The sequence below is a fragment of the Pholis gunnellus genome (genome assembly GCF_910591455.1).
Source record: "Pholis gunnellus genome assembly, chromosome: 20".
NCBI lineage: Eukaryota > Metazoa > Chordata > Actinopteri > Perciformes > Pholidae > Pholis > Pholis gunnellus.
The window spans coordinates 15917261-15936699 of record NC_136547.1 but is presented as its reverse complement, the minus strand read 5'-3'; the positions used below and the strand labels follow the sequence as shown (position 1 = coordinate 15936699).

General features: G+C 41.0%; 1 protein-coding gene across 1 annotated transcript in view; it reads left to right on the top strand.

Annotated features, from left to right (window-relative positions):
* ctnnd2a (catenin (cadherin-associated protein), delta 2a) overlaps positions 1-19439 on the top strand; it is a gene marked incomplete at its 3' end in the record, with an annotated part of 228686 nt that overhangs the window by 29701 nt on the left and 179546 nt on the right. Inside the window, exon 4 of the mRNA XM_079181443.1 lies at positions 9416-9546. Within this exon, the coding sequence (XP_079037569.1) occupies positions 9418-9546 (129 nt within the window). The 5' untranslated portion in view covers positions 9416-9417. The remainder of the gene's footprint in view (positions 1-9415; positions 9547-19439) is intronic.

The window sequence follows — 19439 nt, the reverse complement described above, 5'->3', positions numbered from 1 at the left end:
GCTCATGTTAGTCTGGAACGATGAAATAAAAATTATTATATCTAAAACATATTTCCCTTGGGTTTTAACATCTTTGACTACATAAAGGTTTGGACCATTACAGTTCCAGGAATGGCCCCTTTCAGACTAAATCATTGGATGTAAAAATCAAATAAAATCAAAGAAAGCGTTTATTTTATCATACAAGGTTTACGAGATCAAAACTCACAGAAATGTTGTTTGTTGTCAGTTATGGAGAGTGTTAAAATATTTTGTATTCTTCTGATGTCTCTCAGTTCATAGCAATTCTGCACAAGAGAATATTGTGTCTATTTTTGGTTGTGGGTGTGTCTGCATATTTAAAAATGTGGATGTGCCCACACAGGCGTACATTGTGAGTTGCGATGTGGTGTGCATGTTCGTGTGCATGTTTCTCCACATGAATGTGCCACACAACCTCTCCATCTCTCCGCAGTGCTAACTGAACAATGCATTATTCAGAGTTTAATATTAGACGTTACATGGAGGTGAATTGGAGCTATCAATCATCCAAGACATTCATATGTGTCAGACTTTTGGGAATCATTTTTGAAAGGCAAAACAGTGTTTGGAATTCAGGAGTGATTGGCTGGGGAAATTGCATGTGGGAATTATAATTATTATTTCTGCATCTTCCAGGCTTTGCCCTTATTCTGATGACATTAGCATTATTAGCCGTCTGTTTGGGACAATTATTATTTGAACTCTTGAGGATGTCGGTGAAGTGCACACAGCTTAATGAGTTGCAATCAAAACTCAGAAAGTCTGACATATCTATCAAGTCCAATTTACATGTCTCTCATTTTGAGTTTCAGAAACAGGATTAAAGGAACGTTTGCTTCATATGGAACTATACAGATTTGATAGCCATCAAATTGTATTTGAAATTCTAATTAAATGAACAGATTGGCATGAGTCAATTTTAATGGAGCATAATGTTTAACAGCAATAGATAGACAGCACTTAGACCCAGTGGAATACGTCACTAATAGCTGAGTGCCTGTGAGCAGGTGCATGTGCCTTCTCTTTATTTGAATGCTTGCGGGTTCAAGAGACACCCCATCAAAAACCAGAATTTTTTCAGAGGGTGGATTTGTGTCATCCTGTGGTCTAATATGCATGAATAGCCATATCACACAGAAATATTTGTCTTTGAGATGTGTGGCAGTGTATTAGCTCCTGTGAGGCCAATTTAAGCTTGTCAAAGGAAATACTGACTGAATACTGACTCTAACCAGTGCACAAGAAGAGTCTTTTTGTTTTGTGTGTTTTCTTAATAGAGCTGGTCCTGAGAGAGTACAAGCCCTAGATCAAGGCTTGGGCTCAAGAACCAACTCTGAATTGTAACTAGTTCCAAACGTATTAGAAGTGGATATTTGTTTTATACTTATTGATGTCTGAAACAAAAGTTTTGACTTCTGCACTCCAGCTGTTATGCACATACACAAATATATAGTGTTCATGAACTTCAGTGAACTTGTTACACTGAAACAGAATCAGCCAACGATTCTGAAAGGATCTGTATTTAACATTCTGAACATTAATATAGCAGCAAACAACTATTTGCTGTGTAAAGATATAGTGGAGTAATGTCCACCTGAGCAGAAAATGAAGTCACTCTCCCTTTGTGTGTGTTGTTAATTGAGCTTATGCTTTGTTGACATAGCCGGGCCGGCCGTGCATGCTTTTAGTGGATGTTTGTGCACGTGAGCGTGCCCCACTGGTTTGCTCATGTCCGCTGCTCTGCACTGCTTTTATACGGCGGTTACAGCTGATGAGGCGCTCCCGACCGACAGCGACCACCCTCCGATACCCCCTTAGGTAAACACTGTTAGCTCTGTGAGCACTTTTGTGTAGTTTGCACTGTTAACGCTGTGAGCTGATGGCTCACATGTAAGCTGTTGAGAGGGAATAGAAATGCTCCCAATCTTGGAAATTGCACTTTTAATTTTTAACCTTAACCAAATAAATCACAAAACAAATAGTCATTTATGAAAAAACACTGTTTTTGGCAGAACAAAACTGATACAAATATCCTCTATGTGATATGCTTTTCCTCTTTTTTTCCCCAAATCTTATCTAATTTATACTTATGGACATCAAATTGTAATTCTTTCTCAATTCTATCTGGAACAGAGCCACAGCTAAATCTGCGAAAACTCTTTTTGAAATGTACCTCGTGTTTCTGGGCTGCAGTGAAATGCTTGATTTAAGACACAGTGACCGGCTGAAATGACATGCCTCATATATCCAGCGCAGAAGAAGAAAAAGAATCTGCTTTCTGAAACATTAGTGGTAAACATCAGATTTCGCTGACAGCCTCTCGGCAGTAATCCATTGTAAAAGACAGAAAGATGACATGTCCTCTTGCCTCAACAGTTTAATGCAGCCACAAAGCATGTTACATCAGTAAAAAGACCAACTCTGGCTCCGTGAACATACAACTTCTCTTTCTGCTTTCACTATTCTTCCTGCTTCTTCCACAGACATGAATAAGTCACACCTGAATACAAAAAGGGTTCTGGACGCTTTCTGGAAAATATAGGAAATGTCTGCAGTATGAATAAAGGGCGTGTCTACATGAATTATAGACCAAGCAGTTTGTTACCTTGAAAATCAAATGAGTAATGAACACAGGTGATCACTCTCGTACCATGATATTCAATAGTGTTAAGTGTATCCAGTGGAAGCATTATTCTTTGGAAGTCCAGTGTAAAACTTATGGCAGTGTGATGCTTTAAACTGTTGTACTTAAGCTGTTATCAAATTAATTGTAGACCGTGCTGAGTAGGTACTTCACTGTTAAAACAGTCAGGATACAGTACAGGACAGGCAATTAAATTTCATTTTTCATATTTTTATAAAGCATTCATTTGGGACTCCATTGCTCAACCACTTTGAATTCTTAACTGAATATAAGTTGGTCTCTTCAATGACCTATCCTCAAATGGCCACAGCTGTATACCATGTGATAGTGGAAGTTCTGTCCTTGATTGTAGTTTTGGCCTTTATTGTAGGTTAAGGAAATCAGTCTAGTCACTAGATGGAGTCCTTCTGAGGATCAATTGGTTAGCTCCAGGTATAAAGCAGCTCAGCAAAAATTAGCGCTGTCTCGAACAAGACCGCAATATCCGTTAGTCTTCATTGGGCCTCTGCACAGCTACTGCAAAGTTGAAATATTATTGAACACTTTTTTTAACATGGATGTGGAACATTGTGACACATGTGGCACCAGTTTATCCGCCCGTTTTAGCTAACTTTCCTGGAGTGTGGAGCAGTAGATTGACAGGCAAAAAAAAATCCCTCGTAAATTATCTTCATTATTTCTGTTACTCTGAAGCAATTCATTAGAAGATTGTGCAATTTCCATGGTTTCCGAGCAGATTCCCCAATGCAATCTTGTGTTTTCAATCAATTAGTCCCGATATTATTCCCCTTCTTTCTTCATCATACCTGTTGCAGTCTATCAGCACAGGTTTGACAGTTTCCGTTTCGTTACAGTGTGTGCATAGTCCACTAGGGTGCATGCCTTTTGCACAAATAATGATTTGATGAATAATTACCACCACTGCAAAGAAATAGAGAACATATATTATTGCAAAGATAATAATTGATGAATAATTCCACCGCTGCACATTTGATGAATAACCACACTTAGACACACACATAGAGTGAAACATAATTATAACATGCATCAATATAATAAATAATTTCTTCTGCAGGAGGATTCAACGACATGTCACATCCCTGAGGAAGCTCCTTCTTTTTGTATACACATTATACAATTCTTTCCACCCGGGATTGCATTTCAAAGCCTTGTTAGTATTTCAACAGTGTCATTTGATGTGAAGGGGAGAAGCACACTTTTGACTGTGTTCCGAGTCCTCACTCAAGCATGCAGAGGGCAATGGCTTCCTCATCACGCAATACTTGGGACGTGGCCTGGGGATGGAACAGGAGATCTGACTAAAAGAGACAAAGTACGAAGAAACTCTGAAAGTGCATTTAGTATTAATTATTAATACCAGCTACAAGTAGAAATGCAATCGGGCACCTGTGTTGAATTTCGATGCACATATACTGTATGGGTCCCTAAACCGCTAAAGATTATAAAATTAAACCACTACCAATCGCATTTTGAACTAGTCACTACTTTTATTCAGGAGACACTAAAATTGTTGAGTATTTGTCCTCTAATAATCCGTTAGCATTGCGTATTGCAACCATGGGAGACAGTTTGCTGCAAACTGCGGGCCAGACAATAAGATTTAAAAAAGTTAGAAGAGAAAGAAAAGGAGGAAAAGAGGATGAAAAGAGAAGTTAAGGTCAGAGTGGAGAGCAGAGTGGAGAGCAGGGCAGCGCAGCCGAGCCAACAAGGCTTGAAGTCAGACAGCTGACAGGTCACAGGGTAGAGGGAAAGGACACCTCACTGAACCTCAGAGGAAGGTGTGTGAATGGGCCAAATGTGTGTTTATGGGTGTGTGGTTTTAGTGTGAGCACGCACATGTAAGGTGTGCTCAGCCGGAAGGGGGCAGGTGTGGAGGCCTGTCAGGTTGTGGTGTGAGCATGGGTCAGAGGTGTCCGTCCTGTCAAATCCTATGACTCAAGGTGTGAGTCACCTCTGTGTTTGTACCAACATGCTTGTGTTTTTGTCTGTGTGTGGAGCAGAAGTACTTTATTTTAATAGGTTCTTTTCACAGCAGCCATTTTGACAGGACATTGCAGGGTGAACACCGGTGTAATTGATTAAAATAATGACGGTCCCGTTCTATTTAGTGTGTCAAAGCCATTCCAGTGAGGCAGAATGGACAATATCTGGGCTCTGGCCCACATAAACGGAACACCTGTGTTTACCCTGCAATGACATGTCAAAATGGCTACTGTAAAATTGACCTATTGTGAGCAGACGGTAAGAACAAAGTAGACCAATCGCCCACATTTTATTTAAATGAGCAATTCTGCATAAAACCTGGAAACTAAGTGATGAGATTTCTGTCATTTAAGCCTTTAAACCTAATGCTAAAAGCCCAAAAACACTCAACCAATGTTTCTGCATTTAGTATAGTGGATTGGTAGATTGGTTTATCAAATATATTTATCGAAATCTTAATTTACAAGCAAATATAAAGCATATTTTTCGCAATCCAAATTAATCTCAGTTGTATTATATGACATCATTTCATTCTCAAAATAGGATCTCGTTTTTTTGTCCTGCCTATAGCTAGTCTGATCCGATACTCAACCTTAATGTTGATTAAATATATATGTAACACAGTGAAATAACAGCTGGAGCCTTCTAAATTAGGCCCACCTTATTCATAAAGTGCTACATGAGCAAACAGAATTGTCAATTCATTAAAATATGCCCTGATTGGCCCCCAATACCGATCCTTATTTGGCTGAACTCTTTATCCACCTCAGCATATATTCCACGGTGGAACTACAAAGATAATGGTAGTGTCATTGAACTAAAGCTGTTTTCAAATAGAAAATATGTAAAATGCAAATTATACAAATACAAATGAAGTGAAGCATTGATGCAGTAGATGGATAATGGATTGAAAAACAACTGCGGAGAGATGCCGATGTGCCGACCAATAATGTACAAAATAAGTGCATATTCTTTGAATATCCAGTTCTTGTTGAGTCTGAAAAAGGAAACATATGCCTGCAAGATATACAGAGTAAGATACAGTAATTCTTTGACTGGTTGACCTGTTGGAAGTTTTTCTTTTGTTGTTTACACTTTGTTCTCAAAGGAACTCTGCCAATAGCTGGGTCCTCTACCATGCTGTCAGACACAGGAGACTTTGTCTGAGTTTTTCGTGTCTTATCTAGGCCGGAGCCAAATGAAATGTCAGGCCATCATTCCTACTCAGTTCAACGGGATGCTGCGCCCAACTCAAATCAGCCAGAATGTACTGCAATTAACTGTTTCCCCAGAGCTACAAAAAGCCCCTTTCTAAACTGAGGCTCCTGTTACATTGTACCCTGCAGGACGTAACACATCTATTCAATAGCAGCTCGACTGTGCCTGCCGACAATAACCCAGGAAGAACACCGGGGCGGTGGAGTATTGTGACATTTGATGCCGAACGTGTTGGCACTGGGATTACCTCTGAAGCAGCCAATATACAGGGAGGCAATTTTGTCTGTTTTCTGAACACATCACCTGTCTGGACACTAATCACAAAGGGTTTGTGCCTTCTCTAAATATGAATCGCTGGCTTTCTCAGGCGATAAATGGTTCACAATGATTCGTATTGTTGTATGCAGAGGCTCAAAAACTGCTTTGCTCCTGGGTTTGGATCAGGATTTATTTTCTTCTTCCTGTATTTGGCTATAAGAATTCACTTACCAAAATCACTCACAGCTTGCTTCGTTTACAAAATGTCACTGTATTTGTGGCTTTGTCTGTTTAATGAATATTGTGAATATAGTGTCAGAAAGCCTTGGGATGGGTTGTCTGATGAGCCAGTTCCTCAGTGTCAGTTAATGCAAAACTCGGAAAGCAATTATGATTTGAGTTTTGCCTCGACAAGTATCAGCGCTAAACAGACAAAACACACAACCAGTGGGTGCAGCCATTGCGACAAAACGGGTGTAACTAACAGCGGCTGCATTTCATTTAGGTGTGCCAATGCAGGGTCTCTGGCATTGTGCAGACTGGCGTTCTGGCATTGCTTACTGACACAGCTAAATGGAATGAAGCCGCCATTAACGTTATTAGTCACACCTGTGATTTTCCTGCAATAGAAAAGGTCTGTCATGCCTATTTCAAAATACTGTAGGTTTGAGTTCTACAGACGTAATGGGATGGTTTGTTGAACCGAAACCGAAACACCACAGCACGAAACTGTTGCCAAGGAGCTAGAGATTAAATTATTGATGGAGCATTGGTTCATTCGCTGCATTGCCGGAGGTGTTCCACGATGACGGTGAGGTGAGTCCTTCCTCTCCCCTCTGACTTGTATATTTGGCTCGTTCAAGAGGATGGCAGTCATCCAGCTGGTGTGATATGGTCTTTGCTGGGGTTCTGGTTGCTCGGGAGCCAAACTCTGGTGACTCATCTCCACCCAGGAGGGGAGATGCCAGACACAGTCGTGGTGTTTGTCAGTGAGAGTGAAAATAACCATCTGCGGGCCATCTCGCTAGCATCTTTTATTTACCGACACCACCCTGTCTGGCCTGCTGTCTGTCTGTTGGCTAGCTGACTGGCTGATAAACTGACTGGCTGTTTGATTTGCAGGCTGTCTGGATCCCTCACTGACTTTGTAAGCTTACTTGCCTGACGCTAATGGCTCACATACCCTCAGCGTCTGTCTTATTAGCTCTAAATGCATTACTGTAAATATTTGCTCGGAAAAAAAACCTGCTTTAAATTGTAAAACACCAATAAAATATATGACTGAATTTGCACTGCAGACATGTACTTGCAGCAATGTGTGCTTTCAAGAATGAGTGGGTGTAACCAAAGCTAGCGCAGCTTTGGATCTTCCCATCAAACGTGAAAAGTTAAGTGCAGAGACTCGTGGCAAATTGCAAAGTAAGAGACTCCATTATCAAATCCCACTCTCAATCAGTTCATTATTTAGTGTTCCACTGAAGCTTGGGCTACTGTATTGACAAAACCCCGTCCCCACGGTCTGTTCTCTCTAAAACTTGCAGACCAATTTCCTGATTTCTCTGACTTTTTATCTCTCTCTCTCTCTCTCTCTCTCTCTCTCTCTCTCTCTCTCTCTCTGTGCTCTTAGCTCACACAGGAAAGAGCCACGGAGGCTTTTATTGATCGTTTCAAACTATTCCAATAAATGGGAAGAAGCACATTTTACATTTCATACATGGCTCAATTTAGAAGTGTCAAATGATCTGTCACCCATAGTGCATCCATCCCTTATGGTGAATTTCAGCAAAGAGAAAAGACATATCCATTCATGCAGTACTGATATTATTGTATTGTTACAGTTGGCGAGGTGGTGTTTGATGACGGTTGAAGAACCAAATGTTATGCTTTTGTTTTTTTTTCAATTGCAAGAGAGTCTCACTTCATTGAACTTAACTAGTCAGAGACACGCGTCACTTTCCTCTATCCTGAATAATGTAATTCAAATCGTGATAAGTGGAGCATCACATTTTAATGAGTCTACCAGGACCCCTATTTGTGAAGTGACATACTGGCAGGGACACAGGTGAGAAGTGTGATGCGGTGTGTGTTGCAGACTAATTGCTGGTTTTATTTAGACTCCAGGCTTTGGTATTCAGTCAAGTATCCACTGTATTCACAGTACTGTCGACACAGTGGCAGATCTAGAAACATATTCATGGGGTGGCATAAAGACTTTGAGGGGAGGCAGAAATATGTTAAGTCTGATTTAATCAAACATTACATTATTATGGAACATGATTAAGCATTGAATATAAATACCAAAAGGTGGCATGACAGATCAATAAATTGTTTTATTCCCAAATAGACCTATTTAGACATTTTTTGAATGAAGAAAGACATACTTGTCATAAGCATTCATTTACGTTTTTTAACACGTTATTTTTACAATTAATCTAAATTGAAGCATTAGTCCTAAGCATTGAATGAACCGTCACTGCATGGCTGACTTGTGTCGCCTTTGTTTGAAGCTAGGATCACCTGTTTGTCAGCAGAATGAGCAGTTTCAGAGATGTTGGTAGCTATCAGCAGGCAATCGTACGCACCGGTAAATATTGCAATCAAATACAAATTACTATTAGGCCTAATAAACAAACATACTTCAACGAAACATGTACTTTCTACTAGTGGAAATTAGCAACCCTACACGCACAGCAGGAGAAACCGAGATCGAAGGAGGCTGCACAGAAAGCTGTATACTGATTTTTAAACTAACTGGTTCCCGTACGCTTCCATGCATTGTGTTCACCTAACAACATCAGTTGTGGTCTGCCTCCGTCAACAGATTCATATACTGCTGATTTTTAAGTAGCATCTCATATCTACTGTGGCAAATCTGATTGTACAAGTGAGCACGTCATCACAGCCACCGACGAGAAAAGAAGACAGAACAACTGTTACCTTGGGCTTATCTTTCCACTATAAATACCACTGCTTAACAATACGTATTTATATAAATAAAAAAATATTTGAGCAGTAAACAGTTCCAAAAGGTTTATTCAAATCAAATCCTTTGCATTTGATTGGACCGCTGATCTAGAGTTGGCTGATTTAGAGCTTAGAGCGATACGGAGCTACAGAGGACTTTAAACAAAGTAGATTCATTGAGCTGACTGTAGGCTTAACAACTTGATATAGATATGACCCATTTTTACTCACCCCATTTTAGTTTGATTACTGCTTAAAACTTCAGTTGAATCACGGTTCTTCTTTGTGTGGGTTTGTTCACATTAGCAATGCCGGTGCCAGAGCAGCCTGCAGAGCAGGAGAAGGGGGCCATGGTTGCCCCCGTGATGCCAGCATCCAATGGAGACAGATCCGAGACAGAGACGACCTCCTCCATCCTCGCCTCTGTCAAAGAGCAGGTAGGAACCCTCCAATGTACATGTGTGTTGTTCACGTGCCAAACCTGTAATGTGTTTAACTTTGATAAGAAAGGCAAATTTTCGCTTTTGGTGGCCCCTCCGGCTCTTTCCTCTTCTCGCCCCTTATAGCCCTTGAACAGCTTGCTATGAGGAGGTTGTCACTGTTATTCAGGGGAAAAAAGGCACTCGGCTGCCTTAAAGTATTTAAAAGAAACCAAAGATTGATTACTGCCAAGGGAATTCTGGAGTGTAATGGATGGAAATGATGGAGATTACGGGGCGAGAGCTGTAGCCAACTAGACATAATTGAAAAAGTCATTAAAATCAAGGCAATTACTCGACGGGGAACGTTGGAAGGTAGCTGCAGCGCTGCAAGAGGTCAGGCAGAGTCGCGATGCTGTCTGGCTTCAAGTTGGGCAGAAGGGAAGGAAAGCAGCACGTAGAGATGGGAGAGAAGAAAGGGCAGATGGGATATGCAAGTCAGGATGGGTGGGTTGGTTTGGTGTGCATAAGGAGGGAGTTGGGTGCAGGACAATAATGATTGTAATGTTTTCCATTGGAAGCTTCTCACTAATTCAATTAGTGATTTGTGTTTAACCTTGGTCTTATTCCTTTGTATAATTGAATTCTGTTTAATTTGGATTTAGCTCATCAGCAAGTGCAATACGCAATAGATTTATCATTTTGCCTATCTACATTGACTCTCAAGTTCTCCTTAATTTAATACCACGAAACATTCCATTTACCCGTACCGACCGAAGGACAAGTGCTGATGGCAATTACGCTTTTTTTTCCCCCTTGCAAATGGCATTCATTTGTGTGTTTTTTTTTCCTCTACTTGAGAAGCTCTCAGTGCTCTCACATTACTGAATCACTGAACCATGCAGGGTTTAGTCAGATCCATGCTTTGGACCAGATTTGAACCCGCAGCCCCCCTGCTGGGAGAGAAAATGTACGGAAGTTACCCAAAAGGGAACACATCACAGACACATAGCCATTGTTGAAGCCTTATTTCCCTCTGCAGTGCGACAGCTGTAAAAACTATACTCCCTTGAGGAATAATGATCTGAGCATTCCAAATGAGTTCCTTGTTCAATCATCAAAAGGCAAGAGGAATGCCTTTGCATCCAGCTTTTCAACAACATGGGTTTTTATGTTACAATAAGCCTAAATAAGCCTTGGGGGGGAGGAATACTGCAGTGACTGCTGGAATGTATTTCTCCCTGTCCGAAAATGCATCAGTGCTCTGACATTCCCGAATCATTGAAGCTAGCCAGATTTATTCAGATCCATGCAACTTCACTGATAAACACCTTACTAATGCAACATTGATAGGTAGCGAGTTGAAAATGTACGTAACTCTATTGCTGTGGTGTATACTGCGTCATTACCGCCGTCGTGGTGGCGCTGTATCGTAATCAGCACAACGCACCGGGAAAGGTGCCGCCAAAACTGCCAAAGAGGGAAAAAAAAGAGCCGTCTGTTTTTGGCTGCAAAGCGGAAGCCAGCCCTTAAGACATGAAAGTCTGTCACTGACTGAGTGACGTTGCTCTTTCAAAACGAACATGCGCCAACGTGTTTCCGAAAACTGGAAACTATGTTTTTACCTCAGTTCCTAGAATTTCAGGAGACACAAAGTTGCTTCTTCAGCCTCCCACCACCTGCAGTCCGTATAGCCGTTCTTTTGTTTGTGGTCCCATAGTGTTGCTTGTAGATAAGGTAGTGTGTATGTAGATTCACATACACTTGCTTTCAGCAGATGTGTTTGCACAACACCATGATATTTCATGAATAATACATTTCCACACCGGGCACACATTAATTACTGCACATAATAATTGATGGTATGTACAACTCAGAAGTGTGGTATTCTGTGATAGTTTTGATATGTTCTTCTATCAACATATCTTAAGATATTTTTCATTGATTTCCACCCAGTGTGTAATATATGCATGATGTAAATGTGTGATGAAAGGTTAACTCTAAATATAGCTCTCACATCCTTTGTCCAGGTGTGTGTGTGTGTGTGTGTGTGTGTGTGTGTGTGTGTGTGTGTGTGTCTGCATATTACTCCAGTAACCCAGCAGGCTCACTCCCATTGCGGCACATTATCATGCCTAACACACATCTCTCTCCACGATGATGCGCCATCGAGGATACACACATGGCTTGGATCATTTAGTAGACGCCATCTGTCTGCTTGTAAGTGTGTGTGTGTGTGTGTGTGTGTGTGTGTGTCTACGTGTGTGTGTTGCTGGTAAAACGTGACATGTGGTTGATGTTAAAGACATGATTTCCAACCAGCCCTGTTAGCCCTGAATGATTTTAAGAATATGACACAATTAGAAAGGAAATTAGTTTTACAATTACTTTTTGCATTGTTCAGTCAGAGTACAGAGAAGATGGCAGCATAGACTGTCTGTGACACCATTCCTAGATTTATAAAGAGATGTTTTAAAGCCCTGATTTTGGCTTACTTGCTGTTTTCTTTGCCAGTTATTGGGCCAGAAAATCCTCATTTGTGAAACAGAATGGATCTTAAGTATAACTGAGATGACACAAACATGTTACTATGCTGAATATTATGTTTGTACTGTATATCTCTCCTTTTTTGTCTGAACTCAAAGCAGATGCGTCACCAGAGAAAAGTCATTGAACAAGCATCTGATTTATTCTCCCATGTCCATATTTTACATAATGGTTGGTGATAAGACTTTATTCAGACAATGAATAAAAGAAACACACTGCATTCATGAAAACACAAGGACGCAACACCACCGATACTTACCTGCAGCTTAATTCAATTCTTTCCATTTGCTTCAAAAAAATAAGACACTGAAGCTTCACTCATGAGTAAGCTGCCCTGACTCTTAAGTGTTAATGCAGGACTGACAGTAAAATTAGCCACTTTTTCACTCTCAGAGACATATTAAATAGACACATTTGATACCAGTGAAAGAGAATAAAACAAAAATGCTGCATTAGACATTATAATGCATAACTGCGCTGTGCAAAGTATAAAACCTAATTATGAGTGACGGCACTTAGCACCTTACTGCCAATCGGTCTAGGTCAGGGGTCTCAAACTCATCTTCACTCTGGGCCACATCAGCATCACGGTCGCCCTCAAAGGGCCGGTTGTAAATGTAACTGTGTAAATGTAACTACTCCTAACATATTGGTTAAAAACTGTCTCTGCATTTGATTATTGTTTATTCAAGTGTAAAAATATTGTACATGCAGTTATATAAATGTAAAAATACACAAGCGAGAATGCTGCCGTATACATCTAAATAATCCAATGCATCTAAATAAATACTGTATAAATCCCTGAATAAATCCCACGCATCTGTATAAAAATGTAAACATCTATCAGCAATCTTATTTTATATCATAACGACACAATTTTATCAAGACTCAAGATGTATTTATTTACAAGCTGTGTACATGTGTTTTTCTGCCAGGACCTAGATAAACATGCTGTCTCTTCATTTGGACCATGGGGTTGATCTCTAGGGTAAAGACACAGGCCAGATTTTGCCAAATTCTTTCAGAGGTTGATCAGCCGAATTCTTTTGCTTTTGATGAGACGAGCCGTGACATCCTCCTCGGCAGCTTGTTCCCTGTTATGTTCCACCTCTGCTCCCACTTGTCCCAAATTCTCTAATGGGAGATGCATTCTCTTAGCTCTGCAAATGTTGTGCCGTACAGCTGTTGCACAAATGATGGTGCATGCCCTCTCTGGCGCCATCCTGATTTCACTGTGCAAACAGTGGAATGAAATAAATGCAGTAGCTATGCATCATCCCACAGCCTTGTTCTCTGATAACCAGTTGAAGTGTTGGCTAAAATAAACAGAGTGGATATGTTTCATAATTAACCTAAACATAAGCCAGATACACCTGCGGTTGAGCACTCCAGGGATGATTGACCTTGTCTGTGAGTGCATATAGTTGTACTGCCTTTCCTGTTCTGTCCGGGGGAAGGTGGCAGGTGTCATCATCCACTTTTTAAAGTGTAGCCAATGTTTCCAAGCATTATGCCAGAGATCCGTCCCTCCTCATGTGTGCATAGTGTGCTCTCACTCGAAATGCATTCATCATGCCTATGGGCAGATCCATACCTTCGCACCGCCACATCAATTAATTTCATGTCTACATCGCACACAACCTGAATATTAAAGCTGGGGAAGGCAGTTTGTTTACGGCAACACTGGGCACAAATTCCAAAATAACCTTTCGGCTGTTTTCAGGCTTTTGAAAAAACGAACCCGTGACAGGAGACTTCAGTCAACCACAGGTCATTTCAGAGAGAATGCGCACCGATTGACTTTTCTTTTCCGTTTGGTGAAAGCCTTATTAATTAAACTGCGGAATATGCTGCAGGAAAAGTCGCTTTCCCACTATTGACAACGACTGCCTACACTGCAAAGCAACCCAAAAAAGGAAGACGGACTAATCAAAAAGAGAGTCCAAAAAAAGAAGATTGGTGAAGCATTTCAATGATGAAGAGAACACGTTGCTAATAGCTTAGCCTTCTGCTCACGCCTTTGGTCGTTATGGCAGTAGCTCATTGAAAGTATCATTTTCTCTCCATCTGTGAGCTCACGGTAAGCAGAAGGCTAAACGATTAGCAACAGTTTCTCTCCATTTCTGAAAGACGTCCCCGATATTTGAGTTCGCTAGAGCCTCAAATCACAGTATGTCATCCCAAAGGCCTTTACAGGCCCGCAAGTTTGCAAAGAGATGGTAATTGTCATAGAATTGCAACTATATAACGGCATCAGGATCACAACAATGATCGGGAAGATGATTGAACTGAATTACTAGCATTCGTACAGGTAACTTACTGTATGACGGATGATGACGTAAAGATTACTTTATAAAGCGTTTGCAAAGGCCCGAGCTTGTTTGGGGTGAGTAGAACACCGAGAGGGAGAGAGGAAAGCTGCAGGAGGAGGAAATTCTGTTGGTCTGTTGGAAAACTGCCTACCCTGGGGTACCACTCACATTACTATATGCTGAAAGGTTATTACGGACTTTTTGCCCAATAGTGCCAAAAATAAACTGCCTCCCCCAACTACTAAATGAGTTAAAGCCTCCATTCAGAGTCAATACAGCTGAAAATCCCGGGTATGCCATAGTTGCCACGAAATCTCTCTTTGTGTGTGTGGCCCTCTGCTGTTTGGGGAGACTAGTCTTAAAACCTGGTGTTCGTCTGATTGGGGGCTCGCCCGGAACGACGGGTCTGGATCTTGGCATGGCAAGCTATCTGTGTACTACAGTCATCAACCCCCTCTGTCGGCCTGTGGGTTGCTGAAGGTGTGCCATGTGTCCCTTCCAAAGCACCAACGTCCCCATCTATGTTTGTTGTTTTTGAGGACCCTCCCCTGATGAAGTTATATTGTGTTTTGAAACTCATAACCGAATCAATAAGAAGCCATCTGCAAAAACTAAAGCTGAAAAATCTATTACCCATATTCACAAATGTTTCATTTCATTATGCTGCACTATGATACTTATAATATGCTGCACCCTGTGAGCTACCCGTTTTAAGTCCACAAATGGGTCAAATTATATGAATGAAGGAAATATGCTTCATGCTAAATCTCCACAATCTCAGATGAATGTCAACTGGCTATCTCCTTTGTTAGATCTTTCATATCTAACAGCTTCTGTGGTACAGTTGGGGCCATTTGAGTTTCTCAAAATGCTTTGCACTATGTTGCATCATGTCTTGCCTCAGGAGAGCTCCACAGAGACCAATTTAACCGGTGCTGATTTGCTCTACAATCTATCAGTTTTCTGCATATTTTCATTTAGCCGAAGTTAATGTCCTGCTCTGTTTCTGGAATAAGCCCTGGCAATTTCACCTTGCTTCTTGCTAAATTATAATCTGCATGTAGTTCATGTTTTGCTTTATCCCTGACTGATGCTATGATTTAATGATTCCACCTATAACGAGTTTAATGAAAGTTGTTATATTTTCTCTCAGCAGCCAATTAATCTTTCCTAAGAAAAATGCTCTGGTTTAAAAGAGGTAATGCTTTCTTCATCTCCACATTTCATCATCTTGCCAATTTATTATTTTCAAATTACATTCTATTATTCATAGATTATGGTCATTTGGTGTTCTGGGTTGGTAAACAATTATGCACTCTTTAGAGCCAGAAAACGCCGGTAAACATGATAAGTTATGGAGCAGTCACAGAAAGAAATCTTTTGGAAAAATTATATTTTTTAGGGTGCTGGAAAAACTGTTTTATTTTTCTTAGATTCAGCTGGCTTCTTGATTTAAGAGGGTTTTTTTTATGTCTGGATGCTGCGTTCTTAATGAAGTGGAATGAGATTAGTCTTTTACATTGGTTATGTAATTATTTTTGTGCTTTTATTAGCTTTTAGTTGTTGTTGCTGAAAAGGGCTCTGGCTGTTTTTATTTGTCGTCAGCCTACCTTTTTCTCTATAATGTGTTTTCCTTCTTTTCTTAACGTAGCGTTGAAGACTTTAGGGCTGTCCTCGACCAAAGACATTCTTAATTGACTATAACTCTCATAGGATTTTGTAGACTAATAACTTAGTTTATTTAATCGACGGGACTGTAAAACTGAGTTTCTTTACAAGAAATCACACAAAATTAGCTCATAAGTTCTTTTGGAAAAGCGTAAAAAACAACTCATTATTGCGTACTGTATAGCAAACACGGATTTGGCTTTCAATCTTAAACATCTCATATTTTTGACCTTTTCAATATTCATTGTCATCGTTAATATTTTCAGGGTCATTGAGGACGTAGTTGTAGCCATCACTGTCATCATTGTTATCTTTGACATATACTTCCTTTTCCGCATTTACACAAATACTTTGCACGCCTTTTCTGCATATTGTTGTTTCACTACATTGTGTTGCTCCTGCTTTGAGTTTATTAGCTGAAAGTTTCTATAAGCCCGTTGAGTTATCAAGGGTTCACCACTGATGAAGGCTTTCATTTTCAAAGGAGCAAGGTCTTTTTCAGAGCCAAGAGGGTAATGTATTCTATCCTCTAGCCTGCCAGTTATTCTCCAGACTCCTTTTCTATGCAGGAGTTTACGTGCATTTCATTGGCCTTTAGAATGAGCTGAAAACCTTCGTCTTGTTAATATGCTCTCACTAAGCTTAACCACTGATCAGGTTATTGACCGTACATATTTTCAACACGCAGGAGTTGCTTCTGTGCCGGTGTCTGTGTGTTGTGTACAACTTGCTCTGAAAGTAAACTTGTGTAGTTGTGTGTCTTTTCACGCCTCACCTTTTTTCTCAGCCTCTCCTTTTCTCTCCTTTTCCCTTTATCGATACCCTGTCTATCGCTGGGGTTGATTGCTGTGTTTTTCAGATGTGACAAATAACTCAGTTTCAGGGTCAGAGTGATGGGGAGGAAACAAGTCCTCCCACACACCCACAGCTGTCAAATAAAGCAGCTGATGAGAAACCTTGTGTGTCCTGAAAACATGTCACAAACATGGGAAAAAGTATATTCCAGTTCACAGCAGTTGTGAAAGGATTTGAAAGACTATGTTAACCTTCAGTTAAGGCTGGGTGATATGCACAAAAATATAAGCTCAGAGTTTTTCATATCACATCTGCTTTATGATTTGATTCAATTTTTTCCCTTTAAAAAACACCGAGCTTTTCCAAAATCAAAGAAATTATAAAGTTGCACCAACCCTCATTGTTCACATTTACATGTTATTGTGAATTTGCGCTAATTCTTCTCATATCGGATACTGTTAGAAGACGATTCCGCTAATGTTACCTGCAGTTAATGTTACCTGCTCTTTAGCACAGCGCTCCACTCTCCTCCCATTCGGCTGTGCGCCTTGGAGATGCTGGAATATATTTGTCGTGTTGCTACTTTTAGTTGCCACAGACTTTAGACAAACTTTAAAGCGGACAGTGTGTTTTTTTTTCGAGGCTGCTGAGGAGCCGGTGCCTTTTTTGGAAACCAACTCCTCACTTTTATTGCGTGTGCTGCCATGTTAATATTTTACCTGTGTCTGAAGGGAACTTGCGCAAGAACCCGAAGAGCTCAGGGAATCGCTGACAGTTCTGTACAGTAATTACCCGAGTTGAAGTGAAAATCGATTTTCCTTTTCTTTTTTACATCATCCGAAACCATGAATTCAAACTAATTTATAAAACGGATTTATTGCCCAGCTCAACTTTCAATGTTTGCAAAAGAAACGGGAAATTGTAGGGTTTCTCGCTGCCATAACTGCGTAAAGTGTTCTCTTTCTGCTGTGGCTCTGAAATGACACTGTCGTACCCCCTTCCAGTTAGAACTTTGACAGCACATTCAGAGAGTGGATGTGCTGGTTCAAAGCTTTTTGTGCTTTCAACCTATCTGCCAGCCCCTCTGCCAGTGGTTTTCAGGCTGAAAATTGGGTTCCGTGCCTCTTTCACTCTGTGTGTCCTCAGTGTCCTTCAGAATTTGTCTCTTTCACTGTGCCAGTGTAGGAACAGATCATTTAGCCAGCGGGCATACATTCTGGTCTCTGTGTGTGGAAAACGGTGTGTGTGTGTGTGTGTGTGTGTGTGTGTGACTGGACTAATGGAACATATTGTATGTACAGTAAATGCTCTTCTGTGCATGCAGCATGGCTGTGGTCTATGCCTGCTTGCCTACCTGTGTGTGTGTGTGTGTGTGTGTGTGTGTGTGTGTTTGTGAAAGTCTTGTGGATGAGTACACCGCAATCTTAGAGATGGTTGTCTGTTTGGTAGGAAGGAAGTCGTCCAGCTCTGCCAGTAAACACACTCAGCAGGAAAGAATGGGAGACATGGATGCTTTTTACATACACATCTACACAAGCACACACACACACACACACACACACACACACACACACACACACACACACACACACTCACACACCGATATTGGATTACACTGTGGAGCCAAAACGTTCTTACTGCAGTGAAGCAGGTTTTCAGCAGTTGCCTACTCGGCCATTCATTCAGTAGAGAGCAGTGCTGTGCAGTGTATTCAATCTTAAAGTATGTTTCTGCGGCATTCAGAACACTTGATTCACTCCCAAATGTTAATGTATGTAAGAATCATATTCCTGATGATGACTCCTGGCTTTTAGATGAAGCTAAAAGCTGCCAAGGTGACTTGTAACATTTTTTTTATGCATGCTTGAGCGGGAGGTTTGTCATGGTAGCGGTATCCCCTTGCCATTTACTAACTGAGAGAGCATCTGTGGGAGGTTGGGGCAGAAAAGGGTGGTGTTCAGCTGTCTTACCCTGGCTGTGGCTGGGGAAGAATTATTAGTTGGCCCGAAGGCTGTTGTGCTCTTTGGCGCTGTTGTTGTGTGCGTGCGTGCACACGTGCATGAGCTTGAGTTTGTGTGTGCCAGTGGTGCTGCAATGTTCCATTTAGTCAACATCACCCAGCCAGCACCCCCACTGTACTGTCACCATCATCATAACTGGCAGCTGGCAGGCTACATGCTACTGCAGCTGCCATGCTTTGGGCCAAAGAGAGAGAGGGAGCAGGAAGAGAGAGAAGAAGCAAGAGCGATGAGATGAAACAGGAAAATCGTGCAAGGGATGCGTTTCAGTGGAGAGAGAGAAGTGGGGTGAGAAGAGGTAAGAAGATGTGAGATGAGAGAGAGAGAGAGAGAGGGAACGGATAGAGGGCCCAGGTAGAAGATGCAAATATTTGGAGAATGTTATTGTTTGGTGAATGAATTAAATTAGAAATGAAGAAAAAGAGGAAGAGAGGGCACGAGAGAAAGAATAGAGAGGGAGAGAGTGGAGCTTCAGTGGCAACCATCCAATACCCAGCACCCCGAGACAACTACCAAACCAGACTTGCCAATTACCGTTTGAAGGTCAATCAGTGAAAAGGGAATCGCAGTA